Raw genomic sequence first — 23,543 nt, forward strand, 5'->3', positions numbered from 1 at the left:
GTCGGAAAATCCACTTCAAGTTAGCTACATTTTCTTCTTTATTTTGGTCATCTGTCCAGTCGAATGACACGCACGCGCTGGGTTTGTCGGTGTTTCTGCGCTCGGAAAAACCGTCTCTTCTCAATCGGACGTGCTGGCCTTACGACGCGAGTGGGAAAGTGTCAAAAACAATTTGGTTAAGACAGCGAAGCGTCGCCAGACGTCACCTCAGCGGGCCGCGCGTCGACGGGTCGCGGCGGCGCGGCGTCGCGGTCAAGCCTCCAAGAGGATGCAGGCAATTGGAGGGAAGCGGAGCGGAGCAGAGCGCTCGCCACGAATAGGCCGAGTTGTCCAGGCAGAGTCGATGGGGGCAGTGGTCGCGGAAAACAGTTTCGTTTTGGCATTTTCTTTTCTCGCAGTGTAGAGAGAGCAGTGGTCGCGGAAAACGCTTTCATTTTGGACATTTTCTGTGTCAGTGTAGAGGGCAGTGGTTGTGGGAAACTGTTTCATTTTGGACATGCTGTCAATGAAGTAGATGATGAGGAAAAAGCGGGGAACGAGACGAAAATCAAATTTATACTCAAGCACCAACATAACTTTTTATTCGTGCCACTCTTTTGGCAAAGTGGCCATTTAAAAAAAAATACAAGTGCATTTACACATAGTGCTCTCTATTTACAATCACATCAACAATGACAATTTTATGTACATATTTGGTCTCTTGAGTTGAACACGTTTGCTAGAAGCAGGCCCCTTCTGAAAGAAGCACTTCTCCAACAAATTGAAAGGCATTTATTGGTCACTTGCTTCTCTCACAGAGAGCAACTTGACAGTAAAATGGTATCATTGAGTCTCTCTCCAGGCAAAAAATATCGACATATTCTAAAAACGAATGGTCTCTTATCAGTGCGTAGGACTATTCCACAGATTCAGTTAAGTTAGAGTGCCTGTAAAGGCTGACAAGACATCAATAATAATGGGAAGGAAAATAATATTTTACAAAACTTAATTATACAGTTCATTACTACTAATACTTTTAAATTAATTATTGCAAGAGTATATACACACAGACAAATGAACAGGAAATGCATTCTCCAGAATAGGTAGACGCTACTCGAAACATCCCAACGAAATCGCATCGCACCAATTAAAATTCATCAGTCCTCTACAATCGATCGATCGACAGCCACTTAAATAAAATGCGGGTCCCGAAGGACCACCGGCAAGAATCCCACCGAAAAATAAAGGCATCTTTTAAAATTTCACGCATCATTAGAATTTACGTTGTTTTGACGCAGAACCTCAGTTCGGCCAGCGAGCCGGGTACTGAGTAACGCGCAGTTGTTTGTACTAGGTTTGCATCCGAGCAGTAACGACTGCTGCTTGACTCCCCGTCCTCGGGGAGGGAATGGAATGGAATGGTCTGGTCCGGACCGACTCAGCCGCGCCGCGCACAAATATTTGAGGTAGACGCCCTCTCCAGATCAGGGCGTGCGGCGCAGCCAGCGGGCTGGCTGCGGACAGTGCCTTTGTCGCTGCGTCTCTCTCGCACTCGCGGCGCGTCGCGTGGGAGTGCGAGAGAGACAGGGCGAGTCAGCACCGTTCGGAGTCAGCCTGCTGGCGCAGCCCGCGCAGCCCCGCCGAGCGGGTCTGGCCATCGAGCCGCCGCCGTCGGGTCTTAAACGTGGAGGCCGTCGCCCCCGTCGCCCCGGTGAGTGAGTCCGCAGGGAGGAGCCAAGCGGCGACTTTGACGGCGACCCTGCGGCCCGACCCGGCGGCCCGGCGGCCCCGGCCTGGCCAACTAGTAGCCGGACTTCTCGTCGTCCTCGTCGGCCAGCCGGGAGTGCCTCTTCTTGCCGTCGCTGGACACCACCGTCAGGGGCACGTCGGCGTGGTCCTTGACGATCGGCTCGGGCTCGGGGGAGAACAGCAGCGGCCAGCCGTAGCCCAGCACCACGGCCGCGCTCAGCGGGCCCACCCAGTACACCTGTGGGCAGCGGGGAGAGAGGTTAATGCGGGCCGGGATGAGCGCGGCGCAGTTGGCACCCCTAGGATGGCACTTCCCTTGCAGGTGGCAGCACTGCTACGCCAGGCAGGGAAGTGCCATCCTAGGGGTGCCAACCGACATTGCGAGCAAGGGTTTCGTGTGCCGTTCGATCGGCGGGGCCGGTGGCAGAACAAAGCCCTGCCGGGCCGTGGCGTCGGGGCGACGCGGCGTGTCAACAAGGTTGTCCAGTCCTGTCGTATTGGCTCAATTGGACCCATTGGCGTTCCGCGAGGCAGTGAGGCAGCGAGGCAGGGAGGCAGGGAGCACCGCGGCCAAAACAAACAGGTCACTACGGCGAATCCCGACTCCGAACCGTGCTTTCGTCGCTCCGTCTCTCTCGCACTCGAGGGTGCGAGAGAGACCAAGGGGAAATAACTTCAGAAAAAAATGTACACTTGAATTAAAATTCAAAAAAATTCAAAAAAATTCATTAAAATTCAAAAAAATTCATTAAAATTTCACTGAAATATTGCAAAAACTTCACCAAATTTCTTTAAAATTCACCAAAATTAATTAAAGTTCACAAAAATTCATTGAAATTCACGAAAATTCTTAAAATTCACCAAAATTCGAAAATTCTTTGAAATTTAAAAAATTCAAAGTTTTTCTTAGAAATTCATTTAAATTCAGCAAAATTCGCAAAAATTCATTCAAAAAATTCAAAGTAATTCATAGAAATTCAATAAAATTCAAAAAATTCACTGAATTTCAAGAAATTCAATGAAATTCACGAAATTCATTCATTTGTACACCGAAATTCAGAGTTATTTCCCCTTGAGAGAGACAGACCACTTGTTCGGAAGCAGCCTTCTGGGGCCGGCCGGCGACGCGCACGTAGTACGTCTCGGCAGTGATTGAGCGTTTACCCGCGCTGTCTCTCTCGCACCCCCGCGGGCCGCCCCTCGAGTGCGAGAGAGACGGCGCCCTGCGGAGGCAGTCGGCACACGATGACTGGCAATGGTGCACATGTCATCAATAACAGACTGAAGCGCCCCCGGCTTGCGCGGCTTGCGCGGCTAGAAGGAAATAGATGGACCCGTTCTGCGCGCTCATGCGGGCCCGTCCAAGACTTACCCAGTGGAGTGTCCAGGTGCCCTCCCACAGTGCGGGGGCGAGCGTGCGCGCAGGGTTGAGGCTGGCTCCGGTGTAGGGACCCTGCAGCACAAATAAACAGTGTGAGTACGTCTGCGCAAGGTCAGTGGGTCGAACTACATTGTCGAGGCGGGGCCGGGACGGTTCGGCGATACCCCTCGCGCTGGGGCGTACACCCTGCGTATACCCCGCGGCGCCCGGTCTGGTCGCAGGCGCCCTCTGTCGGTGCCTGGCCGAACCGCGCGACCCCGCGCCACCGCGCCACCGCGATGTGTTCCCGACAATAAATAACTCAAACACGGAGTCGGTGCTGGAACACTACACTGCACAGTGCACACACGCGGGGCACGCGGAGGGAGACACTGCCTGGTTCTGCTTTCGGAAGACAAACACGCCAATCGGCATTGACGCGCCGCCGAGATTGAACCAGCACACTGATTCCGAGAGTCGTTTTCGTCGCTCTGCCTCTCTCGCACCCACAACAACGCCCCGTGAGTGCGAGGGAGGCAGAGCGATGAAAACGGCTCATGCTGTAGTCGGGCGCGGATCTGCCCCGCGGGCTGGCGCGCGGTGGTGGGCGGGCCTGTCTCTGCCTCTGTCTTTGTCTCCAACGGCCGACTGACCCAGCGACCCTCTGTCCGGCCCGCCGGCCCGCCCCTCCGGTCTTCGGCCCACTTTGCGATTAGCCGTAAGCTAGTCTCAAGTCCTCCATTAAAACAGATATTTCATTAAGCGCGCCGCCCGCCGCGCCCGCCGCGCCCGCCGCGCTGCCCCAAGGACGATATTATCGCCGCGCTGGGCCGCGAGCGGGGAAGGGAGGGGGAGGGGGGACTCCCGGGCTTTTAGAAAACGACCAAAAGAATCTCGGGGACCCAGCCAGCCAGCCAGCCAGCCAGCCAGCATGCACGTAATATATTCCACCCCACCCCATCCCGAGTGGGGCGAGCGCGGGGCGAGCGCGGGGTGCCATTCTCAAAGCCTGCTGCTGTGGACGGATTGCCGTCCGGACCCTTAATTTTTCCCCGTTAGTGGATGGGATGCAATTGACCGCTCTGTGAGGCGTGCAAATGAGGATGCAAGTGGAGGGGACGGGGAGGGGGGGGAGGGCGCCACGTCGGCCCATTACCCCCGCACCGCCACCGCCTTTGTCCGCGTCCGCCACCTCCTTGCAGCCTTGCATCCTTGCAGCAGACTGCTTCCGAGAGGCGTTTGCGCCGCGCTGCCTCTCTCGCACTGAGGCCCCGCCGAACGCGGTTGGGCGGTGCTCGAAAAAAACCGCGCCCGCCACGTGTTTGAACGCGACAGTGTGGCGCTGTGTGGTTACCACGGCGTGGAGGGGACGCCAAACACGGCGGCCAGACGATGGCCTCCACGGCCTCCACGACCTCCACGGCGAGGGCCACACGTCCCCGATATCACCGCGGTGGTGGCGCATCCGACACCAGAGGGGATTCCGGCCGGGTTCAAAGCGCCAACAAAAGCGACAAGGGGGACATGGGGTTGGGGGACGGGGGGAGGCGGTGACATCGCTACCTTCCCCGCAGGACCTAAGCCTCTTACATCGACGTGTGTGTCAAAGAAGGACGGGAAAGGGCTGAGGGGGGAAAAGTTACCGAGGCGCGGCGGGACTCGAACCCGTGACGGCGACGGCGGCGACTCACCATGCACATGGCGACGGCGGCGATGAGGAGGCCGAACTTGATGGGGATGCCGTCCGTGTTGGCGGCGTTGCGGGGGTCCCAGACAGAGCAGCACAGGATGAGCAGCGCGGCGGTGCCCACGAACTCGCCCAGCACGGCCTGCGACGCGTGCAGCTCGGCGTGCGGCACGGTGCAGCACGGCCCGGGCGCGGCGGCCGCGGTGGCGTTGGCGGCCAGCTCACGGCCCCAGTACATGAGCGGCGTCGGGGTCAGCGCCTGCAACAGGGTCACATGTGTCAGTGGCAAGCAGCAAGCAGCGGTGGTTAAAAAATGACAATGCTCCCCGAAAGCTGTCCAAAATAAAAGAGGAAGTTCCGAAGAAAAGCATCTAGGTGCTGGTCCGAGCTACCCTTCGAGCGTCGTGCAGAGAGTAGTCTTCCCCAACCCCGCCCCGCTCACCTAGCGCCTGCGAATAGCACCATGCTGGACCGCCACACACGCCTGCTCGACGGGACTGCCTACCCGGCGCGCTGCAGGCGCTCCGCTGTCCCTGGCGAGGGCTCTGGCGTCCACGTGTCGGTTGGGCTGCCTACGCACCGGGCGCCACGGCCGGCTCGCTTGAGAAAATAAGACGACGCGGCTAAGGAGGTCCGCGCGGTCCGGCAGACTGATTCCGAGAGTCACTTTGGTCGCTCTGTTTCTCACGCACCTATATACGGGACGCCCCGTGAGCGCGACAGAGACAGAGCGACGAAAACGACCCTCGAGTCCGGCGGTGCGCGGTGTGTGCCGAGGACCGAGCGGCGGCTAACGGCGGGGTGGACACAGCCTCACGGCCACACAGCGCCAGTACCTCGCCGTAGTGCGCTACGCCGCTACGCCCAGCGCGGCGCCCGGGCCGGGCCGGGCACGCAGGCCCTACGCCAAACACGAGCCCACAGTTGACACAGCCATTTTCACCGATCCATCGACCTTTATCAACATACGCTTACCCCGCCTCGCTCTATCTCTTTCTCTCTGTCGCTCCCCGGCGCCGCCGCCCCGCCACGGGGATGCTGGGAACGCGGTTTGTGCAGGGAACACCTGTCGCGTGGAATTAGCGATTCCGTTGGGGACGGCCAGAGTGGCGGCGCGGCAGTGGGCGGCCGTGGCGTCCCGCTGACGAACTAGTGATCGACCAACCGTTTGCCTACATGGACGGGGCGTGGCAGGGCGGGGCGCGGCGGGGTGAGGCGAGGCGGGGCGCCGCCTGGTGACGGCCGCCCCCAATCGCACACCTCGCCCGCTCCACCCGTAGATCCTATGACAATTTAATCAAATTCACGGCATTCTTGACCTCCCGCCCCTTCCCCTCCTCTCGGAACCCTTTGCGGATATCGCGCGGGGCCTTCCCGTCGGCCGCGTCCCTTTCTCCCGGCATCTTGGATTCCACTTTGCGCCCCGCCTTCACCTCCGCCTCCGCGCCGCCGCGCCGCGCCACGCCGCCACAGCTTCCTGCTCGTCTGAATTTCCAATCAGTACCCGACTCGACGGCGGCGGGGCGGCGCGGCGGCGCGGTGCCCGGTGGCTTGCCTACCCGCGCGGCGCGCTGTCGGCTAGCTTCCTACGCGCACGCAGAGCTAATGACTACAGTGCCCCAACGACGACAGGTTGATCATTCGTGGAGCCACTGGTGTCAGGCTGGGATGCCAAAGCAAAATCTTGGATGCTTACAAAAGAAAAACAGAGTTCATCTTTGCCTCAAGAATTCCCCTTGTTCGTTTCGCGTTCGCACCTTGAGCAGTCCGAAGCCGAGCGCGCCGCCGATGCACTGCGAGATGAAGTACACGATGGCGGTCTTGACGTCGATCAGCTTCATGATGAGGGCCATGAGGGTGACGGCGGGGTTGAAGTGGGCGCCACTGATGTGTGCGAAACACTGAAAAAGAGAGGGAGAAAAACTCATAAAAATACGCACCGTTCCTTTAAAAAGTACATCTGCGAATAGCGCGCTGATCAAGGCCCTTTGCTCGCCGTGCTCGCCGTGCTCCAAGGCCCCGCTCTTGGTGAAGTGGCGGACCGGCCGGCCCGCCACGCCGAGCCACGCCAAGCCACGCGCATAGAGATGGCTTTATCACGCTAATCCGCAGATCGGGGACTGGCTGAAGTCCTCGGATACACCGCCCCGAAAACGATTTTCAAAGTTAAAAGAAATTAGGAAGTTTATGAGAAACAAAGAAAAGGTACTCAGACCCTTCTACACGTTGGCACATAGAGCATGGAATCAAATATATTTCAAAGTTATGAAACGTCTACAAGACGGGGTCTTTACTCCTCTACAAAGCAGCCATGTTCACGATCGACACATGTAAGTAATAATTCATACGCCCCTAACGGCTGGAGCCTCTCGGAGGCGTATTCCTCTCTCTCTCTGTCTCTCTCTGTCTCTCTGTCTCTCTCTCTCTCTCTCTCTCTCTCTCTCCTCTTCCTCTTTCGCCCTCTCACTCACTCTCTCCCCCAGGACGGCCCCGGCGAGGCGCCGCGCGGCACAATTCAATATTTGCGTCGAGTAATGGAAACACTGATGCGGCGCCGCGACCCTGGTGCCTCGCAAAACAACGAGCAGGCGGTGCCTGGCGGTGCCATGGCGGCACACTGTGGGCGGCGCGACTTTCTTTTGACGCCAGCAGCCCAGCGGCGCGGCCGATCGGCAGTTCCATTCCGCGGAAGAAAAGGAACCACAACGACGCGACGGCGACGCGGTGATAACCATCCCAAGTGAAACAACACTCTGCGGAATCAGGGCTTTCTGCTTCTACAGAAACCAGCTGGCTGTCTGGGCACTGCACTGTCAAAAAGTGCACCTAAATTTAGGTACGTCAGTTGTACCCCACAGTTTACTCAGCTACAACCGATCGCGTAATTTTTTCTTTGGCCAATTTTTTATTTATTTATTTTGGCAGTGTGCAGTACTGCGGGTGCAGTGACACACTGTATACGTCGCGCCTTGGCGAGTGCTTGCACCGTGCTGACATTGTTGACGGAGCGCAAAAAGTGTCGTTCGTCGCGACGGTTGTACTCACCGCGATGGCCACCATGACGACCAGGCCGAAGGTGAAGGCGACCTGGATGTGGGGGAGCCCGCCGCCCAGCGGCCCGCTCAGCGTGCCCATGCAGCCGAACAGGCAGATCATGCCCAGCCCCGCGGCCTCGGCCACGGCGGACGCCACCAGCTTCTTGACGGAGGGGTCCATCCCGGCCAGCAGGCTGTCCTTCCCTGCAACACCAGAAGCACGTCCCAGTCAAGCGAAAGTAAACAGCAGTGGAGCTGCGCCCTCATCCCGGGTGGCGGCCAGAAATCACGTCGTCGGTCTGATTCCGAGAGTCGTTTTCGTCGCACTGTCTCTGCCGCACTCGTGGGGGTGTCTCGTACAGGTGCGAGAGAGACAGAGCGACGAAAACGAGGAATCAGTCTGCAGCAGGTCAGCAGTGCTGTGACAAAAGCAAACTGGATTCGGAGAGTCGTTTTCGTCGCTCTGTCTCTCTCGCACCCACATGGAACGCTCCACGAATGCGAGAGAGAAAGAGCGACGAAAACGACTCTCGGAATCAGTCTGCAGAGGCGGAGGATTCCCGCTGCCCTTTGTCGCGCCCTTTATTGGTACCCGACACGGACCGGCCGCCCTTGGGTCGGTAGCTCGATGCGGATGCGGGGCCTGCGGGGCTGGCGGTACGGTACGGCAGGCCCGTCGGTAGCGCTGTGGCGTTGCAGCGCTGCTGGAGCGTTTCTAAACGCCCTCGCCTTTGGGGCCGTGTTTGACGCCGCCCTACCAGGAGCAGCACGTCTGTGTGAGTGAGTGAGTGTGAGTGTGAGCGAGAGTGCTGTCGGGGATGCGCTTCTCGCAGACGCCCTGCCCTGCCACGCCACGCCGCGCCTACACCCACGCGATTCTCTGGCTACGGAAATTGCCCAATAGTGCGCCGGATATTGGTCCAACACGCTTGCCTGTACGTTGGGTGCAGGGCGTGCTGCCTGTGCCGCCGTGCTGCAGTGAGGCTGGAGGCTGGGGGCGGCCTGGCCGTCGGCACGCCGTCGGCACGCCGAAGTACCGAGTGTGCGGATGTTCGGGGAGATGGCGTCGCCAAACTAGATCCTGGACGCCCCTTCCGGTCCTCCCGGGCCTTCCGCAGTCTCGTGTTGTTCCTCGCGAAATATAAAAGTGGCACGGCCGCCCCCGCAGCGCCGCAGCGCCGCGCGTCCGGAATACTCAACCGGGCGGCGAGGTCGTCAGCGTCGTCAGGCAGGTGGCGTTCAGCAACTTTGAGCCGGATTTGAGCGGCCCTGGATTTGCGGCCGGTCTTGTTCGCCGCGCCCCCGCTCGCCGACCTGGCCGACCTGGCCGACCTGGCCGCGGCCGAAACGTGACGCCCGCCGCGCACTGGGCCAGAAGGCCGGAGGGCGGCCACCCTCACCCTGAGCACCCTGCGCGCGCTCTCAGCCAGGGGCTCAAAACTGGATCCGCGGCCGACGCACCTTCAAGGCAAGGCGACCGCAAGCGCAACATCCCGACGGGCCGACGGGAGGGTGAGACGGGCGAGTGCATGAGTGGGGTGGGGGTGGGGGAGGGGGTGGGAAGCACCCGGAGCACCCGAAGCGGGCCGCGTCCTTATTAGGGTCAAAGGACGGCCGCCAAGTTAGATGGGTTCCAAGTAACTGCATTTCGTGAGGTGACGCCGCGCCGACGGGGCCGGCCCCCGCCAGCCCCGCCAGCCCCGCCAGCCCCGCCAGCCCCGCCAGCCCCGCCAGCCCCGCCAGCCCCGCCTGCCCTGCCCACGGCACGGTACGGACGGCCTCGGCCGCTGGCTCCAGACTCCGGACTCCAGACGCTCTGGCCTGTCCGTTCCAGCTGGAGTCCTGGAACTGGCTCCTGTAGATTGCGTGCCCTGTGCCCTGCCAACCCGGCTCTAAAGGCGGTTTAAGCGGAGGGCCGGCGTAGGACGGCCTATCCCAGCCCCAGCCAGCGCGGAGGGATGACGCACAACCGACTGCACCTGCTGCAGCCCGCCAAGCAGGCGACCCTCTGACCTCGCGACGGGCTGCCGGTGGAGGGAAACCAGCCTTGCACAGTGGAGCGACGCAGGGGCCGAAAACTCGGCTTCACGAGACTACTCACTCGTCGCCTTCGGGGCCTCGTCGTGCACTTCGACACCTTCGGCGGTGGCCGGTGCGGTGGACGAGGCAGCGGCCGTGGCCGAGGCCGTGGCCATCCCCACGGCGGCGGCCTCCACGAGCTCGCCCAGGACGGCGGCGAGGGTCGGCGACGGCGGCCTGCCGGAGCCCTGTTCGGGGGACGCGGCGCGCGGCTGTCGGCTGGACTCCATCGCGGGGCACTGCTTTGAGGGCGCGGGCCGCCGGCGCGCCGCCCTGCCGCCCCGCTTTGATGTCGCAGCCTCCACCTTCGACTTGTTTATTTCTCATCGCGGGGATGGTCTTCTTTCCTATTTATCGGTGTGGCCGCGTCGCCGCGCGGGTCGGGGGGACTGGCCGGGCCTGATACGGGGCGTGACCGCTGCCAAAATGTCGACACCCCGACCGGGGAATCGAAAAATAAAAAATGAAAACTTTTTGGAAGTTTGACGACGCGATAGCACAGGGAGCTGTACACGCCGTGTTTTCTTCCCGCCGAGCGCAACGCCGTTGCCGGGGACGCAAATATTTACCGCATCGGTGGCCACCAGTGCAGGCACGGCGGAAGATATCCGATTATCAGCAGGTTAATTAGGCTGGCTCACAACAGGTGTGGGTATCGGCTGCCTGCCGCCGCCACGGCCCACGGCCCCGATGATTGGTGCGGCTCTCTCGGCCTCTCGGCCTCATGGATAAAGTTATTAAAACGCAACACATCGTCGCCGCGATAGACTCGCGTCGCGTGTGCCGCATTCAATTCGGACCGCCATGGCGCTGCCGCTCGCGTGCGTGCCCCCCCCCTCCCCCTTTCACCCGATAGCGACCTTATCGTCCGTCGTGAACACGTCCCTCCGGTCCTCGGCCCACGCCGCCCACGCGTCTTCGTCTTTTCCACGGGTTTTCTTCCACGCCGCCGTCGGGGGCACCGGGGACGCACACTAGAAAAAGCGCGTGCACGCGACCGCCATTACCATACTATTTGTCGCCGCCACCGGGTAGGTCCGTTAGTACATGCAGCAAGGTAATGGCAGCGTGCGGGGCGCCACTGTTCGAGTCGCTTTCGTCGCTCTGTCTCTCTCGCACCTGCAGGGGACGAGCTATCAGCGCGAGTGAGACAGAGCGACGAAAGACGCTCGGAATCAGTCTGCAGGCTGGCTCGCTGGCTGGCCGGCCGGTCCGCGGGGAAAACAGAAAACTTTGCTCGGCCGGCTCGCCTCTCCCGGGCCGCCAGACCGGGTCCTCGCCGGTGACGGCGGCCCGGCGCGAGAATTTCAGTTAATTCTGTTGACACACAGCACAGCGTCGCACAGCGCGAGCCGTCAGGTCGAGTCCGGGGGGACGCCAGGCCGGCACGCCGGGACGTCAGGGGACGGCACCGCCGGAGTCGTTGTGCCCGTCTGCCGCGTTGTCCGCCGTGAATTAGGAGTCAACTTTTCAAGAATGAGATTATACATTTAAAAAAGGCGCGCGCAACAACTAGAGCAGTGTGCGAGTGTGTCCGCCCTGCCGCCGGCGCCTCCAATTGGAGCGGTGTGATTGGCTCGTCCGGACGCACCGGCCGGCCGGGCGGACGAGAGGTCCGCGTCCGATAACGCACGTCCATTCAGCCGTCGCGCTGTCTCTCTCGCACTCACGGCGCGCCCCGGGGCGGCGCGAGAGAGACAGCGCAGAGCGGGCGCATGCTTTGCCGGTAATCGTCCTCGAGGGCCGAGCGGCCGAGCGGCCGAATCGCAGTGGTGCCACTACCTGGCCGGTAATTCGGGGCTTATATTTATTTATTCGGACGCCGCGAGGAGGAGAGGACTCCGCGAGCGCCGAGGTGGTGATGACGAGCCGCGAGCAACTTTTGCCTGATTCCATTAGCGTTTAGGCTCTTCGCCTTTATGAGGCCGAGGGCCGCAAAGTTATAATCAAAGTCAGCCGGGCCCGGCTGTCCGTCCGGCACCGCCAAGTCGGCGAAGCGCCTCGTCTCTCTCTGTCTGGCGCCCCTCACCCCGCGAGTGCGAGAGAGACAGTGGCAATCAGCCCGCCGCCTTCCTCGCGGCTTTCTTTAAATGCAAAGCCCGAGCCGGCGGGGCAGGGGGGGGGGGGGGGGCGTGTGTCCGAGCCAGCTGAGTACCGGTCGCGTTTTACAGTGTGGGACGCACGCAGCGCGTCAACCCGTGACGCAGAACGCGCTGCCCCACTGCTCCAGCCTGAGGGCCCCCTGCAGGTAGGCAGACCCGTCAAGCACAGGTGCTGGCGGCGTGCCTGCTGCCCGGGCGCGTCCAACTGACCGCTTTCACGCGGCAAAGGCAGTACCTGGAATGCCCAGACTCGCCCTGAAAAAAATGGCAATTTCAACGTGGCCGCCTGTGAATTCCAGGTACTGCCTTTGCAGTGCAGTTTCCAGCCGGCGGCGGTAAGCTGCAGGCCGCAGGGGATGATGGACGATTCAACGTGTGACCCCACCAATGGATTCCTCGTTCGGAGAGCAATCCGTTGATGGGGTCACACGTTCGGTTCGAGTCCCATTCAGCGACTCTGGAGCTCAAGACGCGTCCGGGCCTTTGACCGCCTCCACCGGTCTCGGTCTTCTGGCCCACTGTGCGACGGGCGGACGTCAGCACAGCCTTGAACGAGGCGGCGGTGCCTTGATGTGTGCGACCGTGCAGAGCGGTGCAGAAAACGCTGCAACCGGTCGCGGGTCGCGACGCGAGCCAATGAGGCTCCCGACACAAACACACTGCTAATTCCGCACCGAAAATAGACGTGACGCTCCTCTGTGTGCGTGTTGTGTCGATAGGCAGCAAACCGTTCAATTCGATAAGTGAGAGCCGGGCGGTGTCGCAACGGTAAAGGGTGTGCGCTGTGCACACACACTCACACACAGGCACGCAATCAGACAATGTGCTATCTCTCTTACACACAGCGCACGCACACACACTCACACTGTACCGGAGCTCTTTGCCACGGTTGATTCAGTCCCAGTCCTTTGGGGACGTTGATAATGAGACACCTCTGAGCCGGCACGCTTTAAATTTCTGATCGGCCGCCGCGGCTCAGGTCTCCAAGTTTCTTATCCTTTCTTTTCCCCCTCTTTCTGTCTTTCGTCCTCGATCGGCGCGGAGGACTGTGCGGCGGTGCACCGGCGAGGATAGCGACGCGTACGGTCCTCAGACAACAGCCAGCGTGTTGGCATGTGGGCAGGGGCAGATTAACGCCGCACAGACGGACGGACAGACAGACAGACATACAGACAGACAGACAGACAGACAGACAGACCGGCGCTCCCACTGACACACAATCCTTCCCAGCGTGATCACATTCATGCGGCCAATACGGCGTTCCCACCCGCAGCCACTGCGTCCTTCTTGTTTGCCAAACAAACACACTAGAGTCGGTGATCGACGCGCTCGCCGTGACTTCCGCGTTGCTCTTCGCCTTTCTCCAAGTCCAGATAATGTCCCTCCGTGCGTTGGAGGCGGATTAAAAACGAGGAAATTTTTAAAAAATTGTATTTTTTTTCGGGTGTGGCGGTGGCGGCGCGTCGCGGTGCACCTATCGCCGCCGGCCTCCTTCATCACGGAGTGCATCGCCTCGTCGAGGCGTGTCGCGGAGTTTCCACGCGGTGCACTTCGGCTGTGGCCGCGCCTCCACTCCACTGCAAGCCTTGCACCTGTACTCACTGAGAGGCCACGCCCCCCCGCCGCGCCGGGCGCCTCTCTCTCCGTCCCACTCGCGGGGCGCGCCGTAGCGGTGCGAGAGAGACAGAGCGACTGGGCGGCCCACGCCGCCAATCGCTTTAATTGCACAAGATTCACACTGCAGCGCGACGCTCAATCAAACAGGTATGACAAGTATAGCGGCGGCTCAGGCTGGGACAAATGGTGAAGACTCCTAGGAAGCGCCAACTTCGAGGGGACTCCCGGATGGCGCTTCACCGAGCGGTCGAAACACTGACCTTCACGCGTCGACTTGGCGGGAACAACTTCGTGAATTGGATTACGGGGAGGCGGGGTGAGGGGCTGGGCGTACGCAGAGTATCGCCCGACTCGGATTGTCTAAATTGCATGAGAGAAAGAAAAGCGTCCACACCGAGAGGCTGCGGGTTCGAATACCGCCAGAGAGACATCTTTGAGCGAGACAGACAGGGCAGGGCCCAGGGGCGGACGGCTCAGCTCGCACCGCTCGCACCTGCAGCCTCCGCCAAGCGTTTCGTCGCTCTGTCTCTCTCGCTCACATGGGGCTCTCCGTACAGGTGCGAGAGAGACAGAGCGACGCAGGCCGGGCTGCCCCCGGCGAGCTTCGGCAATTTGCGTGCCGGCCTGGGCAGGCCCGGGGCGGTGTTTAGCCGACCACACCTATAAGCGCCGTCATCCCCCTCACCGACCACTAAAACTATAACCCCCTCCCCTCCCCCAAGCGCGCCAAGCACGCGACCCGTTGCCACGGCGACCACGTGGAGGGCGGCGGGCGCCGAGAAGTGCCGGAGGCGTTCTGAGCAGCCACCGGCACGGCACGGCATGTGTGCGGGGGGCACCCTCTTGCCCGCCGCGCCCGCCGCACATAGCCAGTTTGAATTTACCGCGCGTTCCTCAAAGTCGGCTCCGGATAAAACTTTCCATGCGCATTAGAATCGCCCTTGTCTCTCTCGTACCGCTAGTGTAACCTTGTCGCTGTCACAGTGCTGCGGCGCCCGGCAGCGCCGCGTCGCCGTCCGAGCCAACGCGGCTCGCTCCGACGCCCCGCCGGGCTTTCCCGCTTTCATTGCTACCCGAATGTCAGCAGCATAATGATCTGCAGGGGTGCCAGTCCATTTTATCGCCGCGTTTTTGACACGGCGAACACAGTCCTCCCGCCGAGCGAGCCTGACGAAGGGACTGGCGCCGAACGCGACAACGCCCAACCGCGGTGCGAAATCGAACGGTGTGCGCGGCAAAGACGCAGGGTGGAGGCAGGCGTACCAATGCGTTATCCAGTTGTGCTGCGCTCCGGCGGTGGCTGGCGACTCGGAGGCGCGTTGCCCGCGTTGCTACTGCTGCTGCCCACTGGCCGGCGTGCCTTGCTGCCGTGCTGCCGTGCCCGGACTGTCTCTGTCTCGACCGCGGTGTGAACGGGCTGCGCCGGGCCGGGCGACGGCGGGCCGTGGTCTGCCCCCCCTTCCTAGACGTCGAGGAGGTGCGCGATGGCAGCGAGAGAGAGAGAGAGAGAGAGAGACAGACAGCGACACGACGCGCGCGGCACGATAAGACAAATAGGCAAAATCTAAACTGATAGCGAGTAGCGCCACACCGGGCGACTGTCTCACTCGGCAACACACTGACACACTCTGCGTCCTTGTCGTCGTCGCCGTGCTGCTGGCGGTGGCGGTGGGCGTCACGTCAGCCGTGAGCACGGAGCGCGCCGTCAGAGGCCGCCGTCGTCGGCGCCGCGCTCGGCTCTTGGATCCCTGCCAGGTACAGGGTGCACGGGGTGCTCGGGGTGTGCGGTGTGCCCGCACCGAGCCGCACGCAGCCACTTAGCACCTAGGGAAGCAGGCGGGCCTTGGATTTGGCGCTCACGGCGTTCGTTCGCGGCTTGCGGCCTTCGCCGTCATTCTCACACGGACACTTTATAATTTAATCGGTTTATATGCCGCGCGATGCCACACTGGGTTTTCGACTGGCGCGTGAATTACAAAACGCAATCACCACCCACCAACTAGGATGCCCGAGAGCGCCCCGCCGTGCCGCGGAGATATGGTGGGCAGATAGTGACTGACTCGCTAGTGAGGCCCGGCCCGCCGCGGCCCAAGTTCAAGCCGCCGCCTCGTCGGGTCGGCGTCTCGTCGCAATTTGGCCGTGTTTATGTGGCAGGTTGCCCACGTCTACCCCTCGTCAATCCGTGGAGAGAGAGGGAAACTCCCTTCCGTGCCTCACACACAAAATTAGAGTAGTTCAAAAACAGAGATTTTGTCTGCGACTCACGGACGGTTTGCTGCTCCAGCGGCTTTTTAAAGGGACTCTATTCAAAATGTCGAGTAAATTTCTTTTCTTCTTCCAGCAAGGCTATTTTTGTCAGTGTCGCGATAACACTTCGGGTGTCTCGCGCCCTCGAGCCTGGCGACCAGATGGATGCGCATCCGAAAGAAGGCGGCTGGGAGCCCGGGCAGGCCCGCCCTCAGGGCCAGGCAGGCCAGGCACTGCTTGTCCACGACCTGCGTGTTTACGCTGCGCGACGCGCGACGCTCCGTGAGCACACAGACAACCTGTTTATCCTGCCTGTCTGGGTGATCGGCGCGGACGCGTGGCGTGTCCATATGGTGGCGATATGTTCCTCTTGTTTCGGGCCTTGTTTAGCAAGGGGCACTGTTGGAATTATTTTGGTACTGCGACGCAAAACGAGCGAAAAAACAGTAACAAAAAGAGCACTTCAGCGCAACTGTTTGGCCGCTCAAAGAGATGGATCCAGTCGACCGTTCTGTTTGTCTCTTGGCGGTGTAGTGTCGAACGTGTCTTCTGATGTGAGCTCCAATGCACCTCGGAATAATTTAACGAAGAGAAGCCATGGCTCTTGGCGAGAGCAAAGACAGCAAAAAATAATCCCCACAAACGGAGCTGCGAACTGATATTCGTATATTGATCGAGCGGGAGATACCATTCGGCAAACTAGGAGTGTGTGACGTGAATCCCGATTATGACAGCAAAAATGTAATAAAACTGGCGGGTTTCGCGTGATCAACAACTTTGACCTTGTCCTTTCGGACCTCCGTGGCCTTCGATGTCTTTTTGAGATTATTTTCTTTGAAACGCAGATATTACGTTACAAAAATATTTTATCGACAAGATCTTTTCTGGTGTATGTCTGTGGGTACTAATAAACTACTCTCGCTTTCAGAAGCAGGACCCTGCTATCTCCCGAGCCAACTTCGATCAATCAAGTCTGCACAGCTGTGGTTTTGCAATTTTCACGCTGTCTCATGTCACTTTTAAAATGTGGTCGTTCTCGTGGCAAGAAGTGGCCTGTCCAAAATTAATGGGAGTGTTAAGAGAGCACAAGAGTGGTCTAGGTTTGATTTCTAAGGGCCTGCTAGACCCCGAATGATTTCAACGGATGATACGAACCCCGTGATGCGCCCGAGCCAAACCTCAACCCTTGAAACAGCCCTCTTCCCATCTCTAGTAGTAACTCTTGTTTGCTTCGTGTTAACAAATTACTTTATCAGGTCTCAGCTCGATGTCAGCAGTGTTGAGATAAGCGCTATCATTTATAAGGTTTAAGACTCGAGTGGTGTCCATTATGAGGCCTGGGAGCAGGCAGAACTCTGTAGCTAATTTTTCAGCATTGGTGAAAACAGACGGCTACAGAAAGTCGAAAAGGCCTGTACAGGCGAGCCTAAGCACTTTTTGAGCTCTGTAGTCTCTGACTCGAATCAAAGACGTGATAGACGCCATTGCTACTGATCAAATAAATTTGATTCGAGTCCTTAGAGTTTCTTTTTTGGCATGGGACTTTCAACATCACTCTTGAGAGCTTGCCCTTACCTTAGACAAGCCAAAAATGCTCAAAAACAGCCACCCTCGTCAACAGTGACTAGAGTTGCCAGGACTTTCCTCCCGGTGCCGCTGGAGAAAATACATTTCCCGGTGACTTACGTCACGAGAGGCCATCTGCCGGGGATAAATATCTAATCCCTGCAGTGACACAGGTGGTCCCCTGCCACGGGGGGCCGCTAGTTCAGCCGCTAGTCCACGCCAGTCCGGGCCAGCGGGGGCCATGGGCCATCATGGCAGCGCCGGGCAGCGCATGTTGGCAGGGCCGTTATGGATGTGAATATTCATCTCAGGCCCGGCTGAGGAGTCGGACAGGGAATCCAGTCGGGGAGCGGGCCCCGCCGTCATGACTAGACATTTCCCGCGCGCGTTTGAAAAATCCCCCTGCTTTTCGGCTGGTGACGGCGCAGCCTGGCGCAGCCTGGCGCAGCCAGTGGCGGAGCCAGGCCAGTGATCGGCGGCCTCATCCTAATCACGGTGACGGGGCGTGGGCCTCGAGGACTTCGCCGAGGAGGACCGAGATAAAAGGCGGTGCCGCCGCGCTGCTACGCCGCTGCGTCGCTACCGAAGGCGTTTGCGAACGTCTCGCTCGAGCACATGTCGGGCGGCAAACGAGGGGCAGGTGAGGCGAGGTGGAGGGAGGCGGGGGCCGGGGTGGGGAGACGGCCAGAGAGAGAGGTCTGGCGGCGAAAGGCGGCGGGCGGCGGTGCGGCCGGGAGGCGGAAGAGAGAGGGAGAGAGAGGGAGCGCCAGAGCCAGGACACCTCTCTCGGCGCGCTGCGCTCCTGGTGCGGCCGCCACGCAGGGACAGCTCACTGCGGTGCTCGCGGCGCATCCGCCACTGTCGCTCCGTGCGTTCCGCGGTGCGCCGCGCCAGCCGCGCACGCCACGGCCATTGTCGTTCCGACGGCTGCGTCTGTTCAACGCAGACCACGAATCGAGCTTCGTCCAGAGTCGTCTCCAACCGGAACACAAACCGCGCTGCGCTGTCGGGGCTGACTGAACCATGTCAGAGTCTCCTTCGACGGTCGCCTCGAGAGAGGCAGAAGTGTGGGGTTCGCTAGGCGACGCTGACGCTTTCTAGCCTAGCACAGCACCTGCAATGGGCGACGCCGGGTATCAGGAGCGCAGGACTGGCCCGCAGTGCGCTCGGCCGCAGCAGCAGGACTCGCCTCTCCGCGCGGCAGCGAGGCAAGCCGCACGGCAAGCCGCACGGCAAGCCGCGAGGCACGCCAGCCAGCGACTGCCTCGATGCTCGGCTCACTCTCGAAAGGACGAGATAGTCAGAGAACACCTCGACTCATCCCGCATCAAGCGCGCGATGTGCGTTCAGAGGGGTGCCCGTCACCAATCACTTCGAAAAACTTGATTCTAAAATGAAGTACGTTCCCACTGGAGACTGCAACGCCATTGAAATCGAAGCAGACGCGGCTTCTCTGGGCGTGCACCCTAACACCAGCCCGCCAGCCTGCCGAGGCGCGCAACGCGAGAAGGCCCGGCGTCGTGTTTTCAGACCAAACTAAACTTGTCGCGGGGACGCGGGGCGGACGACGCCAGTTTCGGCAGAGGACCGACCGCGCTGCTCTCCGCCACCGCCACACCGCCACGCCCCACCCCGCCACGCCGCGCGCCCTCGCCTCCGAGAGCTCGGCCAAATTAGCTTCCCGCCGCGTAACCGATACTATTCCGGGTAACGCAATATCACCACGCGTCGCGCTACGATTTGCGGCGTGGTGCATTTGGAGCGCTGACCCGTGGACCCGTCCCGCAACACGTCCCAGGGCGGGGAGCGCCGCGCGGGTAGGCAGCCCAACGCGCTCCCGCGGCTGCTGGGCTGCCCGATAAACAGGCGGCCCCTTCGATTCGACCACTTTTTGACCAACTTGGTCGGAAAATCGTTGCGGTCAAAGCCAAAATCGTTGTGGTCAACGTCTTCCCGATACAGGGCATGAAAGAGTAGGGTCTTAAGAATACTAGGGCGTCGAGGGAGGCATTTTACGGCGACTAGATTGGACACAGTGGCCGCCCAAAGTCAGCAAAATCAGCAAATTTCCGAAACTCGACCACTTTTTGACCAACTTGGTCGGAAAATCGTTGCGGTCAAAGCCAAAATCGTTGTGGTCAACGTCTTCCCGATACAGGGCATGAAAGAGTAGGGTCTTAAGAATACTATGGCGTCGAGGGAGGCCTTTTACGGCGACTAGATTGGACACAGTGGCCGCCCAAAGTCAGCAAAATCAGCAAATTTCCGAAATTCGACCACTTTTTGACCAACTTGGTCGGAAAATCGTTGCGGTCAAAGCCAAAATCGTTGTGGTCAACGTCTTCCCGATACAGGGCATGAAAGAGTAGGGTCTTAAGAATACTAGGGCGTCGAGGGAGGCATTTTACGGCGACTAGATTGGACACAGTGGCCGCCCAAAGTCAGCAAAATCAGCAAATTTCCGAAATTCGACCACTTTTTGACCAACTTGGTCGGAAAATCGTTGCGGTCAAAGCCAAAATCGTTGTGGTCAACGTCTTCCCGACACAGGGCATGAAAGAGTAGGGTCTTAAGCATACTAGGACGTGGAGGGAGGCCTTTTACGGCGACTAGATCGGGCCCAGTGGCCGCTCAAATTCAGCGAAAACCGCTACTTTCGGAGATTCAGTCACTTTTTGACCAACTTTGTGATGTTACTGGTCCCAAACCCAAAGGCCCCGGCAGATTTTTCTGCCTGTCTGCCCTGGCCAGCCTGAGCCTGAGTGGCTCGAGCGTGCGTCGCCCGGGGCTGAGGCGCGCTGCAAATTTACAGCCGGCTCGTCTGCAGTGGAAAGGTAACAATTGTGTCACCTTGCTGCAGGCCACGGCAACGACGCATACACTGCGAAATACAAATATTCTGCGAAAGATAATGTTTTTTTTTCTGGAGGCAAGGGGGAAAGAATGAAGGATAGGCCTGCCGCAGTGGGGCAGCCAGTGGCCAGTCCTTCCGCGAGCGCCGTCATTACAATGATGGCCCCTCGGCTTGGCCATGCCTTGGCCCGACGGCCCGGCCCTAATGCACCACCTGAAGGACGTGCTTCACATATGAAGGCGGGGCGCGGCCTGTCTCTCTCGCACTCGCGGCGCGTCGGGGTGCGGGAGAGACAGAGCGAGGGCCGTCCGGAGTCAGCCTGCCGCCGCCCCGTCGGCCCCGTCGGGGGGACGGAGGACACGTCGGGGGGACGTCGGGGGAACGTGGACGTCTTGGATGTCGCGCGAGCACGAGGACGAGGACGCGGGCGTCCAGGGCCGACTTGAGTGTATCGAGGATGTGGGCCGGCCGACGGGCGGGGCGGCACGCGTGGGGGACGCTGTTTTCGAAAGTGGCAAACGGAACCCGAGCTGTGGCCTGCCAGGCCCGCGTTGTTCGGCAGAGTTGTCCTGCAGGACACCGCAGGACACGCAACAGGAAGCAATAGTCTGGGCGAGGCTTGCCGAGGCGTGCGTGCGCCACACTGGAAGGTTGAAGGGGCTGCCGAGAAGATTCCACGAGTCCATGACCCCCCAGGGGCCTTGCCTGGGCCTCGCCTGGGCGGGGCTGGAGGGAATCGGCGCGCACTGCAGAGCGATTCTGCCAGTGCGTCTGTCTCTCTCGCACCCCTACGCAGGCTGGGGGACGCCCTGCGAGTGCGAGAGAGAAAGCAGAACGGTCCGTGGCGGAATGACCGGGCCATCCTGTTTCAGTGCGGCCTGCGGCCTGCGGCCCTGCAGCCCTGCGGGTAGCGCGCGAGGTGTTGCGGGACAGGGAGGGAAGGCGTTTCCTTCTCATTTTTTCGAGCGGGTTTTTGTTAACGTTTACGACCCATAAAGCGCCACCATACGGCTCATCTGGGTCACTTTTCCCACCACTCCGGGCTGGAAAGGCCGGAGAGGCTGGAAAGCGGAGGCGATTGCAATCCCACTGGAACCGCCAGCCCGCGCCGCCCCCGCCGCCCCCCGCGAGCCGCCCCCGCCGCCCCCAGCCCCCGGCAGGGAGCGTGGCCGGCCTTCGTGCTCTTATATGTGGCTGTCTAGACATAAAAGAGCTTTTAACGTTCCCCCCTCCCCTCCCGATAAAATGATATGGGGCGGAAAACCTACAGGCTTGAAAAACTGAGCAGGCGCCGCCACCCCTTCCGATGCACTGGCAGAAAACGCGGGGACCCAAGGTCGCTGAAGGACGGCCACGGTATCTGCGCCGCGCTGGGGGTGAAGGGCGCGCGCAGCACGGCGCAACTTGCCCAGCTAATATGGCTGGTGGAGGGGGCGGGGTCGACGGGGTAGTTGCGGGCACCGAGGCCGGGGGCGGCCGGGGCGGCCGTGGGCCCCAGGGGGGCTGGATGGCTGGATCACCCGTAAACGGCGCGCCCCATCAACACCCGGCCACTCTAGAACCCCAGGAGGCCAACAAAAACAACAACTTGAAAAAGGCTCTTTATTTATCCGGCATTACTCGATGTGCAAATGGCGGCCCGATCCTCCCCGGTAACCCCGGCAGCCCCAGCATGGCAGCCCCATCCATCGCTTCCGGCGCGCTGCAGCCGCGCGTTCGCGTTCCTAAATCGGCCGGAAAAACTCCCCCTTCGCATTAGCGCTCGGAGCACGGCGCGGCACGGCGCGGCACGGCACGGCTCCCCGCAGAGCGCAATCCCACCTGTCACAGGCCGATTACCCGCCGCCTTATCACTCGCCCTTTCTCTCTCCATCTCTCTTTCTCTTTTTATTTGAAGCGCGCGCCATCGCGCCATCGCGCCATCGACACGGCCGGGCCGCGCTCGCCGCGCCGCCGCCGCGATAAGCCATCGGACACCATAAACGAGGACGTTCTCCTCCTCCAGGAGCGCCGCGCCGCGCCCTGCCGGTGTGCGCGCGCCGGAACGACTTAGCGCCGCGCCGCGGACGCGAGGTGGGAGGGGAGCCTCTTATCCGAGAGAGGCAGAGAGAGGCTCGGCGGCAGGTGACCGGCTCGGTTATCGCACGGCGTCGCGGCGGGCCTAGCCAGCCCGGCCTAGCCGCCAAATACCATTAGACCGAGAACCGCCAAATTATGCATCTAAGTGGCGAGGTGCTCGGCGCGCCGGGGTGCAGCCGGGCCGCGGCTTAGCAGGCAGCAAGCCCGAGCAGCCAGCCAGGCCCCGAAATTTACGGAACGGATTAATTTCATTCGCAGATTGCATAAAGGATTCCGGCCGCCTGCAGGCTGATTCCGAACAGTGGCCGGCCGTCCCGCGAGTGCGAGAGAGACAGAGCGACACCGCTCGGGACAGCCCCCTGTCCGGGCCCACGTCTCGGCACGGAGGAGGCACACGAGGGGGACGGCCCTGGAGACACACACTGAGATTCTCTCTCTCTTTTTTTGCGAAAAGTAACGTTATTTCGGTCTGAGAATTCTTTTTGTTTCCGTCCATGAAAGCGCACAGAGTCTCGACAAATTCAACACTGTACAATGTAAACGCGAGTGCGAGAATGCGAGATGTGCGCGCACAAGTCTCGGCCGCTAGCGGAGCTCCATCTCCGGCACGGAACGCTGGCCACCACGCCGCGGTGACAAGTTTCGCGTCGGCTTTATGTCTGCTCTGGTCGGGTGGCCTTCATACTCGAGGAGACCTTTTGGTACAGGCGGCCCTCGCGCTCCGCGCTTCGCGCCACCACCGCGGCCGCCGCCCCTCGACCGTTCCGCTCAGCTCGACCAGGAAAAGGCAAAAGGGCCCCGGTTGTAAAATAGCCGGCACACAGTGGCGAGCTAGCGGAGCGCTCAGCACAGCGCCCCAACAAGTGTAGGCGTCATAATGAAAGTTTTACTGTGACACGGCACGGCGCGGCGCGCGGCACGCCAAAGTTTTTCATACAACATGTCGCCGGCAGGCCGCGCGCTGCGCACCGCGCCGCGGGGTCGAGAGCTGCTCGCTGCTGCGCAGAGAGCGGCGGCCAGGTTTCAGACACTTGCAGAGTAGAATAGGGAGAAGGGAAAAAAGATACTCTTTCTGCTGGAAGTGCCTCTGGGAGGCTCCAGTAGGCCCCAGCCAGGGGCGGGCGGCGCAGTGCGGCGGCGGGGCGGCGGCGACCGGCACATTCTAAAGACTCCTCCTCGCCCCCGAGAC

At 60.6% G+C, this 23,543-nt stretch overlaps 1 protein-coding gene across 1 annotated transcript; it reads right to left on the reverse strand.

Annotated features, from left to right (window-relative positions):
* Positions 1 to 552: 552 nt before the first annotated feature.
* LOC117643482 (aquaporin-like) lies at positions 553 to 15,061 on the reverse strand. Its single transcript, XM_034382407.1, has 6 exons — positions 14,872 to 15,061; positions 7,821 to 8,014; positions 6,533 to 6,676; positions 4,780 to 5,034; positions 3,101 to 3,181; positions 553 to 1,966 (listed from the first exon to the last, which is right to left on the reverse strand). The coding sequence occupies exons 2-6, from the start codon at positions 7,989 to 7,991 to the stop codon at positions 1,781 to 1,783; spliced, it is 837 nt and encodes a 278-aa protein (XP_034238298.1). The 5' UTR covers positions 7,992 to 8,014; positions 14,872 to 15,061; the 3' UTR covers positions 553 to 1,780.
* Positions 15,062 to 23,543: the final 8,482 nt, after the last annotated feature.

This window comes from Thrips palmi, unplaced genomic scaffold (genome assembly GCF_012932325.1).
Source record: "Thrips palmi isolate BJ-2018 unplaced genomic scaffold, TpBJ-2018v1 HiC_scaffold_17, whole genome shotgun sequence".
Lineage (NCBI taxonomy): Eukaryota > Metazoa > Arthropoda > Insecta > Thysanoptera > Thripidae > Thrips > Thrips palmi.

Excerpts from the sequence above, each read along its gene's own strand:
- LOC117643482 (XM_034382407.1), bottom strand. The coding sequence starts at position 7,991 with ATGGACCCCTCCGTCAAGAAGCTGGTGGCGTCCGCCGTGGCCGAGGCC. Across the intron at positions 3,182-4,779 it reads CCGCCGTCGCCATGTGCATG|GGTCCCTACACCGGAGCCAG; the intron begins GTGAGTCGCCGC and ends TTTGTGCTGCAG. Across the intron at positions 1,967-3,100 it reads GCACCTGGACACTCCACTGG|GTGTACTGGGTGGGCCCGCT; the intron begins GTAAGTCTTGGA and ends CGCTGCCCACAG.